This window comes from Diplotaxodon limnothrissa, linkage group LG18 (genome assembly GCF_057381915.1).
Source record: "Diplotaxodon limnothrissa isolate DT_005_m linkage group LG18, D_limnothrissa_male_GT1.1, whole genome shotgun sequence".
In the NCBI taxonomy this organism is placed as follows: domain Eukaryota; kingdom Metazoa; phylum Chordata; class Actinopteri; order Cichliformes; family Cichlidae; genus Diplotaxodon; species Diplotaxodon limnothrissa.
Window position 1 is genome coordinate 22,267,814 of NC_140613.1, and position 19,466 is coordinate 22,287,279.

General features: G+C 41.7%; 1 protein-coding gene across 2 annotated transcripts; it reads right to left on the reverse strand.

Annotated features, from left to right (window-relative positions):
- Positions 1-1,484: 1,484 nt before the first annotated feature.
- Positions 1,485-13,141, reverse strand: LOC146613586 (nuclear receptor ROR-beta-like). Of its 2 annotated transcripts, XM_085378936.1 has the most exons (10): positions 12,672-13,141; positions 7,065-7,150; positions 6,812-6,953; positions 5,608-6,132; positions 4,455-4,576; positions 3,860-3,992; positions 3,261-3,368; positions 2,435-2,545; positions 1,812-1,924; positions 1,485-1,726 (listed from the first exon to the last, which is right to left on the reverse strand). In XM_085378936.1, exons 1-10 carry the CDS (start codon positions 12,676-12,678, stop codon positions 1,565-1,567), a joined length of 1,509 nt encoding a protein of 502 aa, XP_085235062.1. In that variant the 5' UTR covers positions 12,679-13,141; the 3' UTR covers positions 1,485-1,564. The 2 variants fall into 2 exon arrangements, with proteins under 2 accessions (XP_085235062.1, XP_085235061.1); XM_085378935.1 differs by lacking the exon at positions 12,672-13,141 and having other exon boundaries at positions 7,065-12,017.
- Positions 13,142-19,466: the final 6,325 nt, after the last annotated feature.

Genomic DNA, 19,466 nt, shown 5'->3' on the forward strand with positions numbered 1-19,466 from the left:
ACAGTTGCACCAACCAGCAAAGAAGGTTAATGATACATATTATGGACCATCGTTATCCCGGCATTTAACCACCTGAAACACTGTGAGTGAAGACAGTTTAGCTGTGTACTGACTGCTGGTTAGAAACAGGTGGGCAGTCCTGGTCTGTCCGCTTGTGTTATGCAGTTCCTGAAGTCGTCAGTTGCCTTTTTGCATTCTCGTTTCCTTACTGTTTATCCTCTTGTCTTTTTAGGCAGAGGGGAGGGCGGAGGGACGGGACGCCACAGTGCAAACCGAAAGCTGACAGTTCAAATTCAAAACAATGTTTGTTTCGTTAAGTTCGAGAACACCGGCTCCGCTGCTGTGTTGCATCTGCAGCAAATGTCCAAACCGTCGCTTGGGGTGACGGCCGCGCCTTTGCCCGGTTGGGGTTGTTGGTTGCCGTGCAAACCTGAGAGTATTGTCAGGAGAGGAAAAATCATCCAGGCAAAAAAAATAAAATAAAAAAATTCCAGTCCAAATATCAGTTCTCCTCACGTATCCATCCGTTAAAAAAAAAAATCCTCCTCTCACGTCTTGCTATCCTCTTCTCTCTCCCTCTCATGCCAAACGGAACTCACACATTCTAACTCTCTCCATACACTTATATACTATTATCTATTTACATTCTTATTTAAAATATTTCTTTTATAAATGTGTATATAAATTAAAGATAATTTCATCATGTCCTGTCACTAAGTGGCATTTACAAGGAAGGGGGTGCGTGGGACTGAGGTTTGTCATTGCATTACAAGAGCCTACAAAAAGGCAGCACCAAACACTGTCTAAATAAGTGAGTGAAACTGGTACTTAGCTTTTTGAGTTCAGCCGAAGTTGTGAGTCATGGAGAAAAACCCCCACAAATTTTGACTCATGATCTTGGTCCCTAAGTGATGGTCAGTACAAGGATGCTGTCTGTATGAATACGCGGACGTACCATACTGAGATGCATGAATATCGACTAAGAGCTGCAAGAACAGGGAGACTTGTTACTTGATGCAACTTTATACAAACGCTATTTGTAAAACTCTGTCTCGAAAGTGGCAGGGTTGTACATTCTCTGTTGTTTGTTTCTCGCTTGTGCACTGGTGCTTATTGATTTTTTTTTTTTTTTTTTTTTTTTTTTTTTTTTGTGCTTATTGATGAGGTACATTCATAAATGGTTGGGTGATCCGCAGTGGATCACATGCTGAACATGTGTTAGAGCTTGCAGCTGTTACATGCTCAGTGGGCTGCTGTGGTATTATTATCATTATTATTATTACTACTACACCCATATGTGTGTTGTCAATGCTACAATATGCAGAGGACCGTGAGCATGTGTGGTCTGTAGTGTAAGGTGCTTTTGCCTGCTGGGAAAGTGGAGGACTACTTTGGGATCATGGGAGACGGAAAATTTAAAGTCCTGGATTGTCTCTTAACTGCTGGTTGTGGATCTTAAAAATCCTTACCCTTCTCTGTCTCTCTCTCTTCTTTTTTTTTTTGCTTCCCTACATCTTAATGCACTTTCTCTCTCTTTCTCTCTGTCTTTTGCCTAACTGCCTGTCTAGCTGTCAGTGGAGTCCGGCAGAGATATCTCGCTGCCAAACACTTCCCGGTACAGTGGTGGGAAACTGTAGGCTGTCTCTGGGTGGACCAAACGGAAAAACTCCAGTTTATCAATGTGGAGGTTACAGATGGACTTCATTACAGGCAGCCTGGACAGCATCTGTGGGGATGAAAAAAATACAAGGGTAAACATGTGAATGCGTAACTGTGCGTGTTTAAAAAGGGCAACGTTTGCTTAACCTTACATTGTCCAGTTTCTCGTCAGATGCGCCACTCTTTTGTAGACTGTGCTGCAGAGCCAGATAGACTTTCTCCTGGAGTTTCTGAACCTTCTGCCCTTCTGTCAGCCAGGGTCGGTCTACAGAGATGACATTTAGATATTAGCCACCTACAGTGTAAGTTCTAAAGATGAGATTTTAAACGAAAGCCTTGATAGAGATGTGAGGGCTAGCTGACACCATCCAATCGAATAGAAACATCAAGTGTCAGGATTTCTACACCTTCTCTCCCAGCCTGATACTGTATATATCCCCAGGAAACGATAAATAAGGTAGAGTAAAGCTTCATTTATGCAATTATGTCATGAAACTGATCTACGCTTTTGTCATCCGAGCAACCCACAAATGTGATGCTGAAGCTGATACACGGATGCAAGAAAACAAATTAAGGTTTTTTACTGCAAGTTAGCTTAATAATCAGTATTGCATTTAGAATAAACATCTAAAGCAAAACTAATACATGAATGTAAGTGTAACCTGTTTTCTGATTATCACTATTATTTTGCAGTCAAATGTGTAGCTCTTCTCAAGCTTGTTTGCTTTTATAAGTGTGTATGAGCGACAAGGAGATGTGCATGAAAGATAATCACCCGGCGTTAGAAGGACAGCAGCGCTAAAGAGAGCCATCTCGTCGTCGGACAGCTGTAGACGGCAGAGTCCTTTCCCCAGGTCAAACACTGCACTGACGAGATCATCACAGCCTGCACACATGCATTGTGTTTGATAAGTTAATTGTCAGAAATAATAATCATAAAGGTAGCACTGCTTAGAGAAACAGGACATGCATAGAGATTGAAGATCTCGGTCTCTCTTCCTGATTTGGAAATTTCATAACAGTTAAATGAGCTGCTTTCTTACTCAGATTACTGTGTATCTGATTTCTTAGAAGTATTTAAGAAAAGGGAAAATCCTTCCCCACTGACCAATCTGTCTTTTAAAATGAGACCTGAGCAGCATTCCTTTAAATGAGTTTAAATGTTTTTAAAGCTGATTTTTCTTCTGTTAGAGCGCACCGGTGATATCGCAGAGGCAAAAATGAGGCAAAAACTGGAAAATCCATCTGCAGGGTTTCAATTAGCCCTAATTAACGTTAATATCTGTTCTCGTTGTGACGAACTGCTGCTGATAAGAATAAAAGAGAAATAACTATCTTAGAGAAAAAGCATTACAGTGACATTTATGACTGTTATGTCATTTATAATAATGATTTGTGTTGATCAATGTAGGGTTTAGGTAACAGGTATAGAGGTGTTGGCTGTATTTCTTACAGTGGGATCACTGGCAGTTTTGAATGCACTAATGGTAGATTTGCATATTGCATTTAGAACAGATGTTTGATTATAAACCTTGCATAAAGAAAAAGAAATGTGATATTTCCGACATTTATTGTATTGTTTTTAATGCTCTGATACTCACCTAGTGCTTTGAAGAACTGAGCTGAAGCAAATTTTCCATTGAAGAAAATGGTGTTGTTGCTGCTGTTGAACGCTTGGCACATACGTATAAGGAGGACCTCCAGGCAACCTAAAAACGGAGCCACAGATAGAGCAAAAAAGATGGAGACAGAAGAAAGAAGGAGGGGAGGATAGAAAAAGCCCAAGATACTCCAACACGTACAAAACAAACAACAAGATGTAAGCAATTTTGACCCAGATTGAAGGACGGCATATATAAGACATTTTTGAACAGTTTTAAAGTGTTTTAAAAAGTTCAAAACATTTACAGAAATGCATTGTCAGATATATGCAGGTATTCAGGTAACATAAAATTATGTTTTGGGTTTTTTTCCCACCAGGATTGCGCAATTTGATGTGTTCGGTACAGTGTTCAGATCAGGAGCGTATAGTTTATTCAAACAAACGAACGGGTAGTTAAAACAAAAGGGAAAGGTAGAGTTGGAGACAAAAAAAAACAAAGCAGAAGGAATCACAGTTAGCAAGTTTCAGCCTTTGTTTACTTACGAAGAACAAACTCAGTGAACAGAGTATTTGCGCTTTCATAGACTGTGCACTAACCTGCTTTCAGCAAAATGATCTGATCGTTCTGACACAGATCCATGAAGCCTGCAATACGTTTGGCAAACTCCACAACGTATTGGATTGCGTTGGTAATGTGGTGTGCACACTGCTGCCACATCCACTCAGCAGACTGAAAAGCAAAGTGTGCAAGAAAGAAGAGATTTAAGTTCTAAAAGTTCATCAATGTCACAATGATAATGTGATGGACAGCATCCTGATGCCTAGCCTCCCATTAAAAAGAAATACGATCATTGATGCCCAAATATTAATATAGATGTAAATAGTTTTGTTTTTCTGTTAAGTATAGAAAAACTTGCATATTACAGTACATCTTATGGACACATGTGTCTTTCTAATTTTCCGACTGACTCAAAAAACCACAATATGGATGTTCATGGTTAAGAACATGCCAAGCAATAGTGTGGCTTACTGTGAGTTTTAGATGAGGACTGGAGGTGTATGCCACTAAAGAATAAGCTCCATCATGCTTTGACTATATAACCCATGCTCACTAATAGGATCAGTCTTCTTGGTTTAGGTCTTTTTTTCCTTTTCCTTATGATCCTCAGGAGGGCACGTGCGGATTATTTACCTTGTTCTGAAAAGTACGCATTTCTTCAGGTGTATATTGTACATAGTTGAATCTCTTCATATCTTCGGCGCTGTACTGACACGTTTCCAAGTGCGACTTAACAATACTCTGAGTGATGTGCTCTGTAAGACAAAACAGGTATATACACACACAATCAGTGCTGTTTATTTGCGGTAGCACCGATTTTGCGCTTTGGAAAGACAGCATTGAGCTCAGCAGAGTTACAGTGTAACACTGGTATTGTTTACACATCTACAGACCATGGCCATGTGACCTTGAATTACTAGATGCTTTGCACCACTCTGCTGTTACTGCTGACTGACCCTGACAGGAGTGTTAATGGCTCATTTCCTCACCTTATTTCCACAGCCGTTTGTCATTTTACCACCTCCTGCATTTATTATTCACAAGTGGTTTTTTTGGTTGATTTAAAAGTTCAAAAACCAAAACCCCATTCAATTCCTCACAGTCTGTTGTTGCAACACCTGTAAAGTGAAATGTGTTCACGCTCAAGATCTCCAGAGACCCGAAACACACCCATCCCTTCATCTGTTGCCGTTTTTGGAGAGATGATGTACTATATAGTTTGACTATTATTATTTTTTTGTGTTCTTTATAAAACTTGCCAACGTTCTTTGCTTTTAGATTTAGCATGTATGACTCAGATTCCTTTTATTAAATCAACCTTTTGATGAACCATGTCCTTGTCCTTGAATTGAATATGATTTCTTTTTTTGCTGTTAACTTTTTTTCATGTAGTATATTATACTTATTGCTCAACCCTTTTGCTTGTTGACAAAGAAATACTTTTAGCATTTCACTGTAAATTCTCAAAGCAAAGCCTGCATATTTTACTTGAAATAATGATCCAGACTGACTCTGCTTTGCTTAACCAGAATCAGTCATAAGCTTCACGAACCATTAAGAGTGACTATGTCAAACGGCTGAAAGAAATATTAACGTTGCATGAAAAGCATGCACTAGGAAAATACGGACTTCTAAATCACTCTTCTCTTTTATTATATCCTGTCAAATAAAGTCCTGTTACACATCAGCCACTGCTATTTGACATTTTGAGGTACTCCTGTACACACGGGTTTACGGGTGAAGAACAAGAACTTTTTTTTTGTTGTTTATTATATTAAGCACTCACCAAGGTCTGTTATTGAGCAGTCATCAGGCAGCTGGTCCAGCAGTGCATGTGTGTGTCCCAGAAGCGAATGTGTGTGAGAGTGCAGGAGCTGGATGCCATTACTGTCCGCGCCATCCAGCATGGTCTGCTGTGGGGAATTCTGATTGGACATAGACGAGGAAGTGGAAGAAGAAGACGATGAGTTGGAGGTGTTCCCGGCACTGGCTCCTCCGCCTCCGAGCAGCTCCAGGCTGCAGTATTCGCTGGCCTCCTCGGGTGTCAACGGCAGGTCAAACAGATCAGGCAGCGCGGCGATGTCATCCAGGTCACTGAGGGTGGAGCTGGAGCCGCCGCTGCTGTAGGACCTGCTCAAACCCTCTTCGCCATCTTCCCCACCGCTGCCACAGACTCCATCTTCCCTGGGTAAGGACAGAGTGGCAGAGCCCCCGCTTCCAGACCCCACACACTCTTGGGACTTCTGGTGCTTCTGAACCTCAGCGTAGAGGCTGTCGCGCTGCTTCTTTGACATACGGCCAAACTTCACCGCTGCAAAACAGAAATACTTTCATTATAGTAGACAAACAAATACATTTTATTTATTAAATGTACAGTATGTGATTGACTGTCACGTTTAAGCTAAGATACAGATAAAGATTATTTTATGTTGCTGCACAGTGAAAATGGAGTTCAACTCATTCATTCCACAGAATAAAATAAGTATAATATAAAATAGCAAATATAAAAGCTTAAATAAAGTTCTGCTGAAAAGATAAAAGGATATTGCACTTTCAAATTTTTTTTTAGGTTAATTCAAGAGCTTGTGTAAACATTTCTTCCTCAGTCTAATTGTAGGATATCTTACCTCACTTTGAATCCCCTATTTCTATATATGAGCACTGTATTACCCAGCCCTGGGTAGCAGACACATAATATTTGTCTTCTTTCTGCAGCCCACAGAACAGGTCTATATGTGACCAACCCTCTTACAACAGCTGATCTCGATCTTTACTGGTGAGGTCTTCAAATTCCTCTGGCATCAGCTTTGAAACCGATGACACCCACACGCCTTACGTGTCACTGAATACACACATATCTCTTTACTTCCCTTATTTAAGCAAGTCTCAGATTAACCAAATAGGTTGTGATAACTGTTAAAAGTTTAAAGACTGAGGAAGTTGGTAAGGTGGATAAAGTGCATGGTTTTTGCGTGTATTTTGTTTTTTACCATCTCGGCTCATGCCCAAAGCCAGACATTTCTGTAGGCGGCAGTGCTGGCAGCGGTTACGGTTGGTTCGGTCAATCAGGCAGTTCCTCTGACGGGAACAAGAGTACATGGCATTGTTCTGCTGGCTGCGACGGAAGAAACCCTAAACACACACAAGAAGACAAAATACAGACACTGCGAATGAGATGCAAACGTTCGATAAAACAGCTCGGTTAAAGTGAGATTTGATACCAAGGCGTTACTCTGGGCTCACCTTGCAGCCTTCACAGGTGATGACTCCGTAGTGGATTCCTGAGGACTTGTCCCCGCAGATCTTACAGGGGATGACCTCGATCTGAGCTGCATTGATGAAAAGAAACATGGAGGAGAGGTCAGAAAACTGCTCCTTAATGTGTCTCAAAATTAAGAGGAAAGCCGTGCTTCACATTAGGCTTTCAGACTACATATTCAGTCATACTTTGGCTTTAACATCCAAACACACAACACAAAAACAGGAAGAAAAATATTTAGTAAGACTTGCAAAAATAGTTTCATACAAGTCCATATTTGGCAAAGAAATGCTGTTTTGCGCTGGCTTTCCTTTCTCCTAAATAAGGAGTCCAACATCTGTTGTCCACACAGCCCTACAACTGTTCAAAATCTGGAAAAGTTTTAGTTTCACTCCCAAATTCAATCAGCTTAATACAATTAAAGCTATTCCTACATCTCTGTTCCCTGAGCCAGGCACAAATTTAGCCTTTAGACCGCGCTATCCCGATTTCTCTCCCAAACGCACCACTTTTACGCCTTCTGATCTCTGAACTTCTTTGTGTTGTAAACTGCTCGGTACACCATATGATTAACTGAAAACAATGCACCTCAGGCCTTTTCATTGGTATTGGTAAGAAATTATTACCGTATTTTGACGTTGACCCAGACCACTCAAAAACACATCTTGTAATTAGTCCACTGAGTGATCTCCACTATGTAGCACTGGCATCGATTATTTAATGTCAACAACCCCATAAACAAACCGTCCCGCAATTAGCACACAGTGTATATGAGAACTTGCCATAAACTGTGTTTGTCTGCGCCCTGTAAATGGCCCCCATGAGGCAACAGAGTTCACAACCACATATGAAATCACATGACACTTGCACATATGACACATACACAAAGACTCGTTCTCTTTAGGTCGCGGTAGAGACGACAAGCTCTATATCATATGATAGTTACAGCAGAGGTTTTCTGCCTGTACTATCCTAGATTGATTTACAAAATCACCCTTTGTGCCGCGAGGATCACGTATGGAAAAGCACTTAGGGATTGAGAAGGAATTGTTGCACTCTTAGGTACTGGAAAACACAACTTTCCACTTCTTTTTCTAATGACACAGTCGGCTGTCTCTTCTCTAAAACTGTTGACTGAAATACTCCAACTGATCAAGGCAGCTGCAGACATGCAATGGAAAAATATCACCCTCCCTCCCTCCCTTCCTTCTTCTCTTTCTCTCAGGTTCCCCTCCACCCCTCCCTCATCTCACGATTATATAACTCCTGTCTGTGAGCATTCCTAACAACACTCATTCAGCACGCTCACTCTAGCAACACTGACAACCCGCCCTGCTCAGCCTCTCTTTCTCCCACTGGCTGAGCTGCATTAGCAGCTTCTTGGTATTGGCTGAGTCATACGTCACTCGGGCGATGTAGCCTGTCAGCCCATGTGGACGGTCTGTCCTACTGACACACTTTCCCACTGCAGGGGGAGAGGGAGGCGAGCGCGATCCCGGCGCTGCGGAGCAGTTTTAAGGTGGAGCTGAACAATGCTCAGACTTCACCATAAAACATTTCCCTGAAGGCTTGTGGCCTGCATTAGCAAACTGGCTTGGTTACATAACAGCCAAATTTAACAAGAAAGGCAACGATAGCAGGCCTAGACAAACTGCACATTACCTAATATCCAACACAGGCCTTCACAGTTTTCTCCTACTTCTGTATAGATTAATTAGGGCTTCACCTTGCTTTTATATTAAAGATAAACTACATTTGCTAGAACTGTGACTGCCCTCTCTTCCTGTCCCTGGCTGCTGTCCATGCAAACCATACCATTTCTGAACTTGAATGTCAGTTATTCAGCCCCCACTCCTCTCCCAGGTCTTTGACATTGAGCTTCTGCTTCTATTCCTGTCCTGTGCTGAGAGCCAGAATAACACAGATGCCCAGCCAGCCACCCCTGTTGCTACAACCACACATACATACTTTCATGGGCCTCTTTTCTGAATCTGTGCAGACATCCAAGAAAAACCAGAGACAGAAACAGATGCATCTACTCTGTTCCCCTGTTTTAAAGTCGCTCTGAATAAGGAACAGCCATGCAGTTAAACTGATTAGATAGAAAACAAAATCTATACAGAAAATTAAGAGGTATGCCTTAAAAAAGAAGCAGTCAGTGGCAAAATAGATTTTCAAATAGCAGCTATTTTAATTACCGGTTAACTTTCTTCTGATTGGCTGGTTAATGTTTGACGTAAAAACACCACTAGTGATAGGATGGTGAAAAATGCCCCCTCAAATTGACGCATTTAGATTTTGGACCAACACTGTAAAAGTATTATTTTAACCATTATTAAAGACTATGAAGCCCATGCATGTATTAGAAGCCATTTTGTCCTAATTTTTGCAGACTTTTGTGCCTTTAGTGATTAAGGGATATTCAGATGTCAGATATTTGGCTAATCTTTACAGAATTATTGCTGTTAGCTAACTACCTGATAAAAATTCAGCTGCTTGAAATGCTGATAGCGACACAGCAACAGTGGCCACACTAAACTGCAAAAAAAACCAAACATGTACCTTTAACCCTGAAAACTAGTCTGAAGTATGTGACCTTTAGCACTCTTCAGACAGCCAGCTCTCCAAAAGGATCAAGGTAGTTCTTCTTCTCGCTAACATAGCTCATATATCCTGTAGCTTTATTACTGGGTGACACATTAACTTAGTAACAAATGATGAGAAATGACGCAAATGGCAAACGCAGAGTATTGTTTGAGTACGGCAGGTGTTTCGTCTGTAGGACTTTGGCGCACCCAAACCTTTTGCACAAAATAAACAGGGAACAGGCTCTTTAACGGTTCAGGCAAACACGTTGGCCTCACAGTGTTTATCAGGCAGCTAAATGTGTAACCTTGTTATCTCTAAAGAGGCTAATTCACTAGGGGTGGGGTATGGAGAGGCAAAGACAGAAACAGGAAATAAAATCACTGACTTTGAGCTTCCAGCAGTTCACTTCTCTGCATCTAACGAGGAACAAACAGTCAGTAATTCACCCAGGAGCCACCTGACTTATGGGTCAAATGGTCAGTATGTCAGTGTGTCAGTAGCTTAATAAAAGAGAAAGCTGAATTTTTACCTTCCACATGTTCCCTGAGACATACGTGCAAGAACACACGCACACATGCCACTTCTCGATGATATAATCATAAAAACTAAATTATAAGGAGGACAATTTGTTTGTGTCGGTTTATTAAAAGGGTTAAAATAACAAGTGATACACTAAGATTGATCCTAGTCTTTATAAAAGGCGGCGTGCCTTTAATTCTTTGCTACCTACTCATAATGACTGGCAGAAAATACCTTCAACAAAAGGTGGAGGCCTTGTGCTGGAGCTCTATACTGTACATACTGGAAACACTGAAGTGCTTGTTGTATCATGCTTTCTAATTGGGTGTAGGCTTACAGTGTTTCACAGAGCTGTATAACAACAGTCCACTGTGACTGTTCCTTGTTGCATTGGAACTACATTACATTGGAACCGTCTTAAACAACCTATGTGCTCAATTATATCTCTGATATATATTTATATTTATTAACTCTCTTAGAATAATACAACTTAAAACACAAGAACTTGAGACTGCAGCATGCATTAAATTAACATATACAATCTGGCCACCCGTGCATTTAGCTTACTTTATTTAAAAAGATGCAAAAACAAGCAAGTGGAGGCCCAAGTTGAGGCCCCACTTGGGAGAGATTAGAACAGAGCTAAGAAAGTCACGGACTTCCTACACTGGCTGTCAGCTTATGACACGAGTCTTGTGATCTTTCACTGTCTGCTAGGTTATAAATAAGTGGAACACATTTTGTAGAAGTGCTGTCTAGTGCAGCAAACGAGGGGAAGTGTCAGAAGCCCAGACATCACAACAGGCCAGAGCCCATCTGCATGCCTAAACATTTGGAATGACTCAACACTCTGAAATCAAAACGATTCAAGATGGGATAAAATAGCAAAAAATGCTGATGTGCTTTTCCAGTGAGGACACGACAGGTTGTGTGACTAAACTACATTTTGAGTGCAGCCAACTAAGAAAGGGCTGTGGATTGTTTACATTTGAATATCCTGCCAGAAAGGGAAACTCCCTCCACCAGATACCCCCCTTCCCTACCTCCCCACCTCTCTATCTTTTAAGTACAAGAGAAAAAAAAACGATCTTTCTTCCCCTGCCAAAAAACCCCCAAACTCCTTGCAGGTAATCTCCTTTCCTGTACATGATAGATAGTAATCCTTGCTCTGGCCAAAACTCCCAAATTGCCAAACAAACAGATCCAACCATCAGAACACTATCAGCCTCTTTAAAACCGCTGTAATTGGAGGGGGTTGTCTTATATGCTGCCTCTTTCCAACAAGTAAAAAGATTTCATATGAAAGTGATTTGCATTTTTTGCAAATCTGAGGACTAGTTTGATTTCATGTGAAATCGTATCTATCTTTAGTATTTCATTATAAAAGCCCCTTCCCTTTATCACTTGGAGCTGCCCTCTTCCCAGGCCAAGTTCAAGTTCAGCCTGTGTCAGGGAGCGACACCGTGAACATCGAGCCTGTAATCGCACATGAAGCCGCACGTCCGGGCGGCACGACGCTTCCCGGAGCCGCTTCCCCTCCTTCCGCTGTGTGTGCTGTATAACGTTGGGTGACATAACTAGGTCAGTGGAACAGCCAGGTCCGTCTCCCTCTGTAGACTCACACAGTCGGCCATGCTGCCACAGCCACCGCATCACAACAATAACACAACTACACAAACTGCTGCTCAGATCCGTGTTGTAACATCAGCTGCAAAAAAAAAAAAAAAAAAAAAAACCCACGAAAACACGCGCATTTGAAGGGCTCTTATTTTTCAAATATATGGAAATATTAACAAAATATATGGTTATAAGTTTACAAATTCAAGATTATATCTTAATTTATAATTATTATGATGTTCGATTGCGTGATTATTGCTAAATGTGGCCTATTTAAGCTTTAGTTTAGCCGATTAGACACCTGATAAGGTCAAATAACATCTCGATTACATAATTCTAGTTTTGGTTAACAACATCCTCCTTCCACGCCCCTCCCTCTCCTCATTGCATAACCCCAACATGGACGCCCTGGCAAAATTTACAGGAGTCTCAGGTGAGATCGCGCTCACACTTCTAAGTTTTCTTATTTATTTATTTAAAAAGGTAGGTTTGTAAGGTCTGTCACTGCACAAGTTACAAAGCACAAATGCGCATGTGTGCATTTAGGACTTGGTCTGATGTTATCATAATAAGCAGATGCATAGGAAAAAAGAAAGAAAGAAAAGTAAACATGTATAACATTTAGCATTTGTCACGAGTGAACGCCATGCCTCCAGCGCTGCGTCCTTTAGCTTTTGGCGTGCAGCTCTGTGCGCCTATAATCCAGTCATGAGGGATTAACGCGAACTGAGAGGAAAACAGGCGCACTCCTAAATCCCTGTGTGCACACATGTGGCTGTTCCTTACATAACCACAAAATACAAAGTTCACCCCCAAAAAACACACGCATTTATTGTGACATTTAAAAAAAAAAAAAGTAAACTTACCTCTCATTTTGGTGTTTTCTTATTTCTGGAAAGAACGACGAAGACTGGACTACATGGGTTTACTGTAAGTGACAGTGGGGAGAGAGGGGAATACGGCGCTGGAGCCAGAGTCAATTTACTCTGTAAATATTAACTTCGTCCCAGCTGCAGGCAGCTTTCGCAAACCACGGCAGGGGAAAGAAAAAAAAGCTATCCGAAACTCTTCTTTTTTATCGCTCGGTAAAGTCCGGGGAAAATAAAAGAGTGTACGAAGTCGCTTTGGTTCGCATCGTAACTGTCTCCGCGCACTGGTGAATAGATTTGGATCAACTTTTTTTTTTCCTCCTTCTTCTTGACAGAATAGTCCCACGGTGGAAGAGCGGTGCTCGGACCCCCCCTTTTTGCCTCTGTGACTTCTCCGCCTGCTTTCCTCTCAGTCTACCCTGCTAACCTACTTTCTCCAAGCGTGGACTCTCACATGATCTCACTGCCGACAGCTCCTCTCTCAGCTCTCGCGGGGACGCGCAGTCGGGAGCGCGTTTAAGGTGGCTTGGCGTTTGATTCACTAGTTGTTTCCCCCCCCCACCCCGACTCCTGACAGCACACAGTTATAGTGTGAGAAATAAATATTATTACCATCCAGCAGGGAAAAGGAAGGCAATTAAACCTGCAGTCAGTTCTGCTTTAACACACTGTTTCCCCTCATTTAAGACATAATTTACTGTAACAGCACAGGTTGGGACCTATAAATCAATGTAAATTTAATACCTGTCTAATCAGGCTCTTGCTGAAGATGTAAACAAGCGTCATGATGCTATCAAAAGGCTGTTGTTTACCAGAGAGTACTCCCCCCCTACACACACACACCATTTGTTGCATATTTTCCAGATTTGCATTAATGGTGTATGGAAATGTGGCCTCAATGAAATGCAAAAATGAAAGGCTCAAAATGAATATTTCTCCTGGAAACAAGCTTGACATTCAAGCTGATAAACTAATAATCAGTTGGGTGCTCATTGAAGAATAAAGTAAGTGACTCCAGCTCCTCAAATATTGGTTTCACGGTTTAAAGCATGAATAAAATCGCGCTATTTCTCCACTGACTCAACTTTTCCTAATTGTACAATGCCTCTTCTATTCAGCCTCTGTGCTTATGTCACCTTTTGCAGTTCTCGTCCCATTCCTGAACATTTATGAGCGACCTTTCTCCTCAAAGAGAGGGGGGGAGAGGGGGGGGGGGGGGGACAGAGGGGTAAAGTGGATTTAGATTATTGTGACAAGGACTGATAGACTTTGTGGGTCTGTAAAGTATTTATTTCAGCTTGTGCACTCAGATGAGCTTTGTTCCTCAGTGGTGTTCATCTGGATTTGGAAGAATAGATGGGAAAATATTCCTGGCTGTTTTCCCGGTGATTGCTCACCATCTCTCAGTGTATTCTCGGTGGAACTGAGCAAAGTTTAGACTCAGTAACCTCAGGTTTGCTTTGCAAAAGTCTGGTTCCTGTTTCGTGTTCATATTTCTGCACTGCACATGCAAGGGCATGCAATAGAAACCCTGTTATCGCATTTGCGTCTCATTTATTTAATCTCACTATCATGTCTCAACATCGCAACAATTTTTGTTGCAGATGCATGTGTTATTCTGTTGCTCTTGTGAATTGTTTGTTTTCATGGATTCTTTGTGTGGTTGTTATAGCAAATCTCTGTCTTTAACTGATTAATAACAATAAAAGGGATTTGAACTCTGATGAATATGTGTGCTTGGGAAAGTATGAGCCTGTGGGTGTTAATGAGGATCTGGGAGGGTAGAGGGGCAGGAGGAGTGTGTGTGTGTTGCCGTAGCGGGTGGCCTTATGATGCAATGCGCTGGCATCACTGTTATGAAACAGCATGAAGGCAGAGATTACTCAAACTAGGTTAGTGGAGCAGCTGAGCACAGAACACCTACAGCAACAGATTTTTTTTTATTTTGTTTCCTTGCTTTCCTCTATACACAGACACACACGCACAAACACACACATACAGATGTCCAGAGTCATTTATTTTTTCCTCCAGAGATCCTTTTCCTCTTCCCCTTCCTTGTTTTTCGTATGTTATCTTTTTTATTTATACACTTCCTCGTACTCATCGGTATCAGCCAGCGTGAAATAAATTCAAACTCCTCAGTATTTTTAATCCTTCACTCACGATAAATATCCTCTTCTTTGTGGCACAGTTTTTCTTTTTTCGTGTTTTTCATCGTGCGTGCATCTCCTCCGAAGCCCCCCTGTTCTGTGTTTCCCTTGACAACCGCAGCAACACTTTGACCTTAGCTCTTACGTAACGGCTGTGCTGCTCAGTTAGACAGCAGAGGAAGCAGAAAGAGAGACAAAAAGAGGGAGAGAGAGGGAGTTAGTGGGAGGCGAAGGGGGGCTTCGGCATTGGCTCTTATGTGGCAGACATTTTGTTGATAAAGTAAGAGGTGAAGAGGGAAGAGGCACGGAAGAAGAAGAAGAGCTTAGAGCTGGAGAAGACTTTGGAAGGTTGCCAGGAGAAGCATAACAGGATGAGGGAGCAGATGGGGAGGCCGGCAGAAGTCATATATAAATGGATGGATATTTATATCAGAGAGGTATAGAAAGGAGGTATGCAGAAAAATTGGCTCTCTGAGATGAAACAGGCTGTGAAAGAGCCCTTTGAATAATGTGTATAAGAACGTGTAGGATGGGGAACTGTAGCTAAACACATGGAAAAGCACAGTGTAGCTGCTTTTAGTTCAGAGTAATTGATTTTTCACATTTTTCCACCACCTACTGAATCTGCGCTTGCCACTGAATCTTTGAATCTCAGGCAAGCAAGCCTTTTTTGTCATACACAAGGTCTTGTTGTGAGGAATGGAATAAGGTTTCTCCTGACTGCCATCAAAGCCGGTATAACCTCGTGCCTGCCCAGGGTTGAATTTAAAGTCCTCTCACATCAAAGAGTCTTTGTAGGGACGAGGGACCAACTGTAACTGATTGGCTGCACATGGTTTCAATGGGGCCCCATGGGCGATCTCGCTCTCTTTCTCTCTCCTTGTGTTAGCAGCATCACCTCCCGTCGTTCGCGTCTAGCTCCTCATACACATTTATATGCAAACAGGGGTCAGTTTAACCAACATTTTTCATGCACCACATTCACCGTTTCATGCCCTTTCATTTCCTAATTTGTACAGAAATGCTTTCACCCTCAAGAAGGTTGAAATTTAAACACACACACATGCACACACTCAGTGTGTGCTGGGCTGTGCCAGTCAGTTGGCTGGGATTATTTCAGGTTCTGAGCTGTAATCCCTACTTCCCTCATTCAGTTAAGCTCCCTGTTTTCTTCTGTTTCGAGGCTCCGTTAATCCCCCCTCCCCTCCGCTCTAAAAAGCCACGGCTCTGTAATCTGGACTGTGAGCTTTGCTGCGTCACTAGGTCAATGTGTCAGAGAGAGTGCAAGCGCTGTTCTCTCCTGTCACAATCTACTTTTTTCTCCATGTTTCATACATATCATTCTCAGTTCTTTTTTTTCATCCTTTCAGCTCCTGTTACAGCTTTACACGTGTGCACCTGCTTCGTTACGCTTGATAGACCAAGATAATGGATGGGTAGGCTGGTGGTCTGCTTTGGCGTAGCTTTCTCTTCATATCTGTCTGTGGCTGGTTCTAAGTAGAGGCCCTCTTCGCTGCACTTTCCTGTGGTGTGCTGCAAGGTTTACTGTTTCTGTTATGTCTGTCCCCCCTTCAAAACATTTTGAGCCCTTTTAATGCCATTTCATGCCATCTTATTTGCAGATGACATTCCGTTATATCTATCTATCTATCTATCTATCTATCTATCTATCTATCTATCTATCTATCTATCTATCTATCTATCTATCTATCTATCTATCTATCTATCTATCTATCTATCTATCTATCTATCTATCTATCTATCTATCTATCTATCTATGTATGTCTTGTAAGCTGTCTTGTAAGCATCAGGATGTTTCAGAGTTAAAGATCTTGTGTGTGTGAGACTCTAATAAACGTTAATAATGAAAACACAGAAGTCTTTGTTCATGCCCTCGATAAATTTGTCGCTTGCGTAATAGAAACTCGAGCCTTTTGCTAAATCCACCATCACCTCGGGGTAACTTTCGATTCAGCTTTTACTTTGGATGCTCATGGTTAATCTCTGGTTTATTCTTCTTTTTAATCATTTATGAAATATTGCCAAACTGAGTTTCACTGTGTCACATAGTGAAGTGGAAATTGTTATTCATGCTTCAAGCTTCTTCTTGCTGGTAATTTGATCAGTTGATGCTTTTTTTGTGTGCCTTCATAATTATTCATAAAATAAAGAAAAGACCAAGAAAAACCAAAGTGTTTTACTTGAAGCATTCATGCAACAAGTGTGGAGTAAGGGGGCACAGTGGTGCAGTGGTTAGCAGCACTGGTTTGAGTGCAGCAGCTGGGTGCGGCCTTTCTGTATGGAGTCTGTATCTATATCCATGTTGGTCCTTTCCAGGTACTCCGGCTTACGCCAGAGTCCAAAGGCCTGCGTGTTAGGTAAACTGGTGATTTGCTTGTGTAAATGGTTATCTGTCTATCTGTGTTAGGCCTGTAATAAACTGGAGACCTGAACAGGGTGAACCTAGCCCCTCACCAGATGACAGCTGTGATAGACTCCAGCCTATCCAAGAAAGGCTCCAAGAAAATCGATGGATGGATGAACAGACATTTGCAATACATTATGATCTCATTTGTTGGAACATTTGGTCACTTCCAATGAAACGTGCTGTCACCTAGAGGGGAAAAAAAGCAGACTTAATATAGAAGAGATTAGATGAGGTTATGCCGAGTATATTTCCTCAAGAAAAACAAACAAATAACAACAACATAATAGCCTAGCTTATTTAGTTGTAAATATCTTATGTTCTAATATTAAATTGCATTTCCTGGTGACTCTAAACAAGCAAATCCAAACTTGTTTACTGTACTTTCACAGGCATTTGTCTTATTTTCCACATATCTATTCAGTTACTGGATTTCTAGATATTGTCCCAGCAGTTTTCATCTTTCTAAAAAAAAAACATCCTGAGATTTTCTCAGTGGATCAGAATTTCATTATTGACCCACATAAACACTCACCAGCAAACGTGGCATGTGCAGCATACCAGCGTGTTTGCTAAACAGGACGCGTCTTTCTTTCGTGTTGCTAAATTCAGACATGTCTTCATGGAGAGGTTCTCTATCGTTATTTGAGTTTGTAAACGATTTAACCACACACGCACACACACGCGCGCACAAGCCTATATTTAAATTTCTCCAGTATGTCTGAACTTGTCTTGACAAACACAATCAGCAGCAAAGCTCTCGTTCTGTCACTCACTGCCTTTTCCTCCACCCTTCCACGTTTCTCTCCTCTTTGTTCTTCACAAAAGCAGGTTCACGTCCACACCCACGAATGCTTGAATAGAGCGAGAACTCTGTGGTGTTGACGCACTCGGACTACTCATGGAACCTCTGATTTAGAGAAGACATCATCCAAACAGTCGACAGCCGTGATTGATTGCATTCGTTCAGAGCCACAACTGATAACAGTGGGATTTGGTGGGACGTCACACACTGTCCTGAATCTGTAGCTTGTGTATGTGTTAACAATACAGCTGAGATCTGATGCAAATACAAATGTATAGCATGCAAAGTTGTGGGAAGAGGGAAGACATGTTACTATGGCAACAAGGTTGTGTTTATCTCCAGCATGAAACAACGTGCTTTGCCATGTGAACTTGACCCAGTTACACCCAGCTCATTGTGACTGCGCACACACTGAGACACACACCAAATGCACCTGGATTAGCACATGTAATAGCACATGGACGCTGACAACAGTGTGATATTTCCACCCATGCTAATTAAGGCCAGGGAGTTCAGTGAATAGAAAGAAGCTACTTCTTTTCTCTTCTCTGTTTTCTTTTCCACCTCACAGTGATGTGTTTCCTCAATCACCGATGACCTAAATCTGCTGTGTGCCAACAGGCAGGGCACTACTGGACAACCGCACTCTGCTGCTTTATCTCAGTGTTGTCCTCCCATTTTCTTTCATCATCCCATACTCCCATCAGGTCCTTGCTTCCTTTTCTCTTAAATCCAGCTTCTCTAAGCGCCTCAAATGATCTAATCAGGGGAGAGCGATGCTTTTGTCACTCCATATTATGGCTAAAAAAAAATCTGTGAATTAATCTTTTTTTTTATTTTGCAGCTCATTTATGGTTGTTGGCTGGAGTTTGTGATATTTTCTTGCTTGTGAGATCAGCTCTACACCTACAGATAGCAGGATCTATTTCCTGGTTGTTGTTTACCAAAATACATTTAGGAATCAGGCATGAGTGACATTGATAATTCAGTTCATATATAACCTCCCAGATGACTCATCGCAGCACAGCAAGCAGAAACGGAGACATCCAGTGTCGGGATTGTGCCATAACAGGCTGGACTTATGTAACACATGGAGTTAGCACTTGTGCTTATTTTGTGATTTCCAGTCCAAACTGTTCGAAGAACGTGTCAGACACATCGCAAGTAACAGGCCGAATATGTTATGGGTTTCACAAGTTGCAGATAAATGCATTCATTTCTATCTGCTATATCACTGGTGTGCACCAGCTGACTTTCTATAAGAGGATGTTGTTCCCAAAGCAAACAACCCTTTATGGCGGCCGCACTGTTCCTCCAAATGTGCAAAAGGCTGATCACAGATTGACAACCCCCACAAACATTATGCAATGCCGGACCATTATGTAATCTGTAATCACAACAAGAAGCCAGGC

Bases quoted from the DNA above. Each gene is read 5' to 3' on its own strand.
- LOC146613586 (XM_085378935.1), bottom strand. From the start codon at position 7,172: ATGTTTCTTTTCATCAATGCAGCTCAGATCGAGGTCATCCCCTGTAAG. The intron at 6,954-7,064 runs GTGAGCCCAGAG...GTGTGTGTTTAG, and splicing joins TCACCTGTGAAGGCTGCAAG to GGTTTCTTCCGTCGCAGCCA. The intron at 4,577-5,607 runs GTGAGTGCTTAA...TTTGTCTTACAG, and splicing joins CTGCTCAATAACAGACCTTG to AGCACATCACTCAGAGTATT.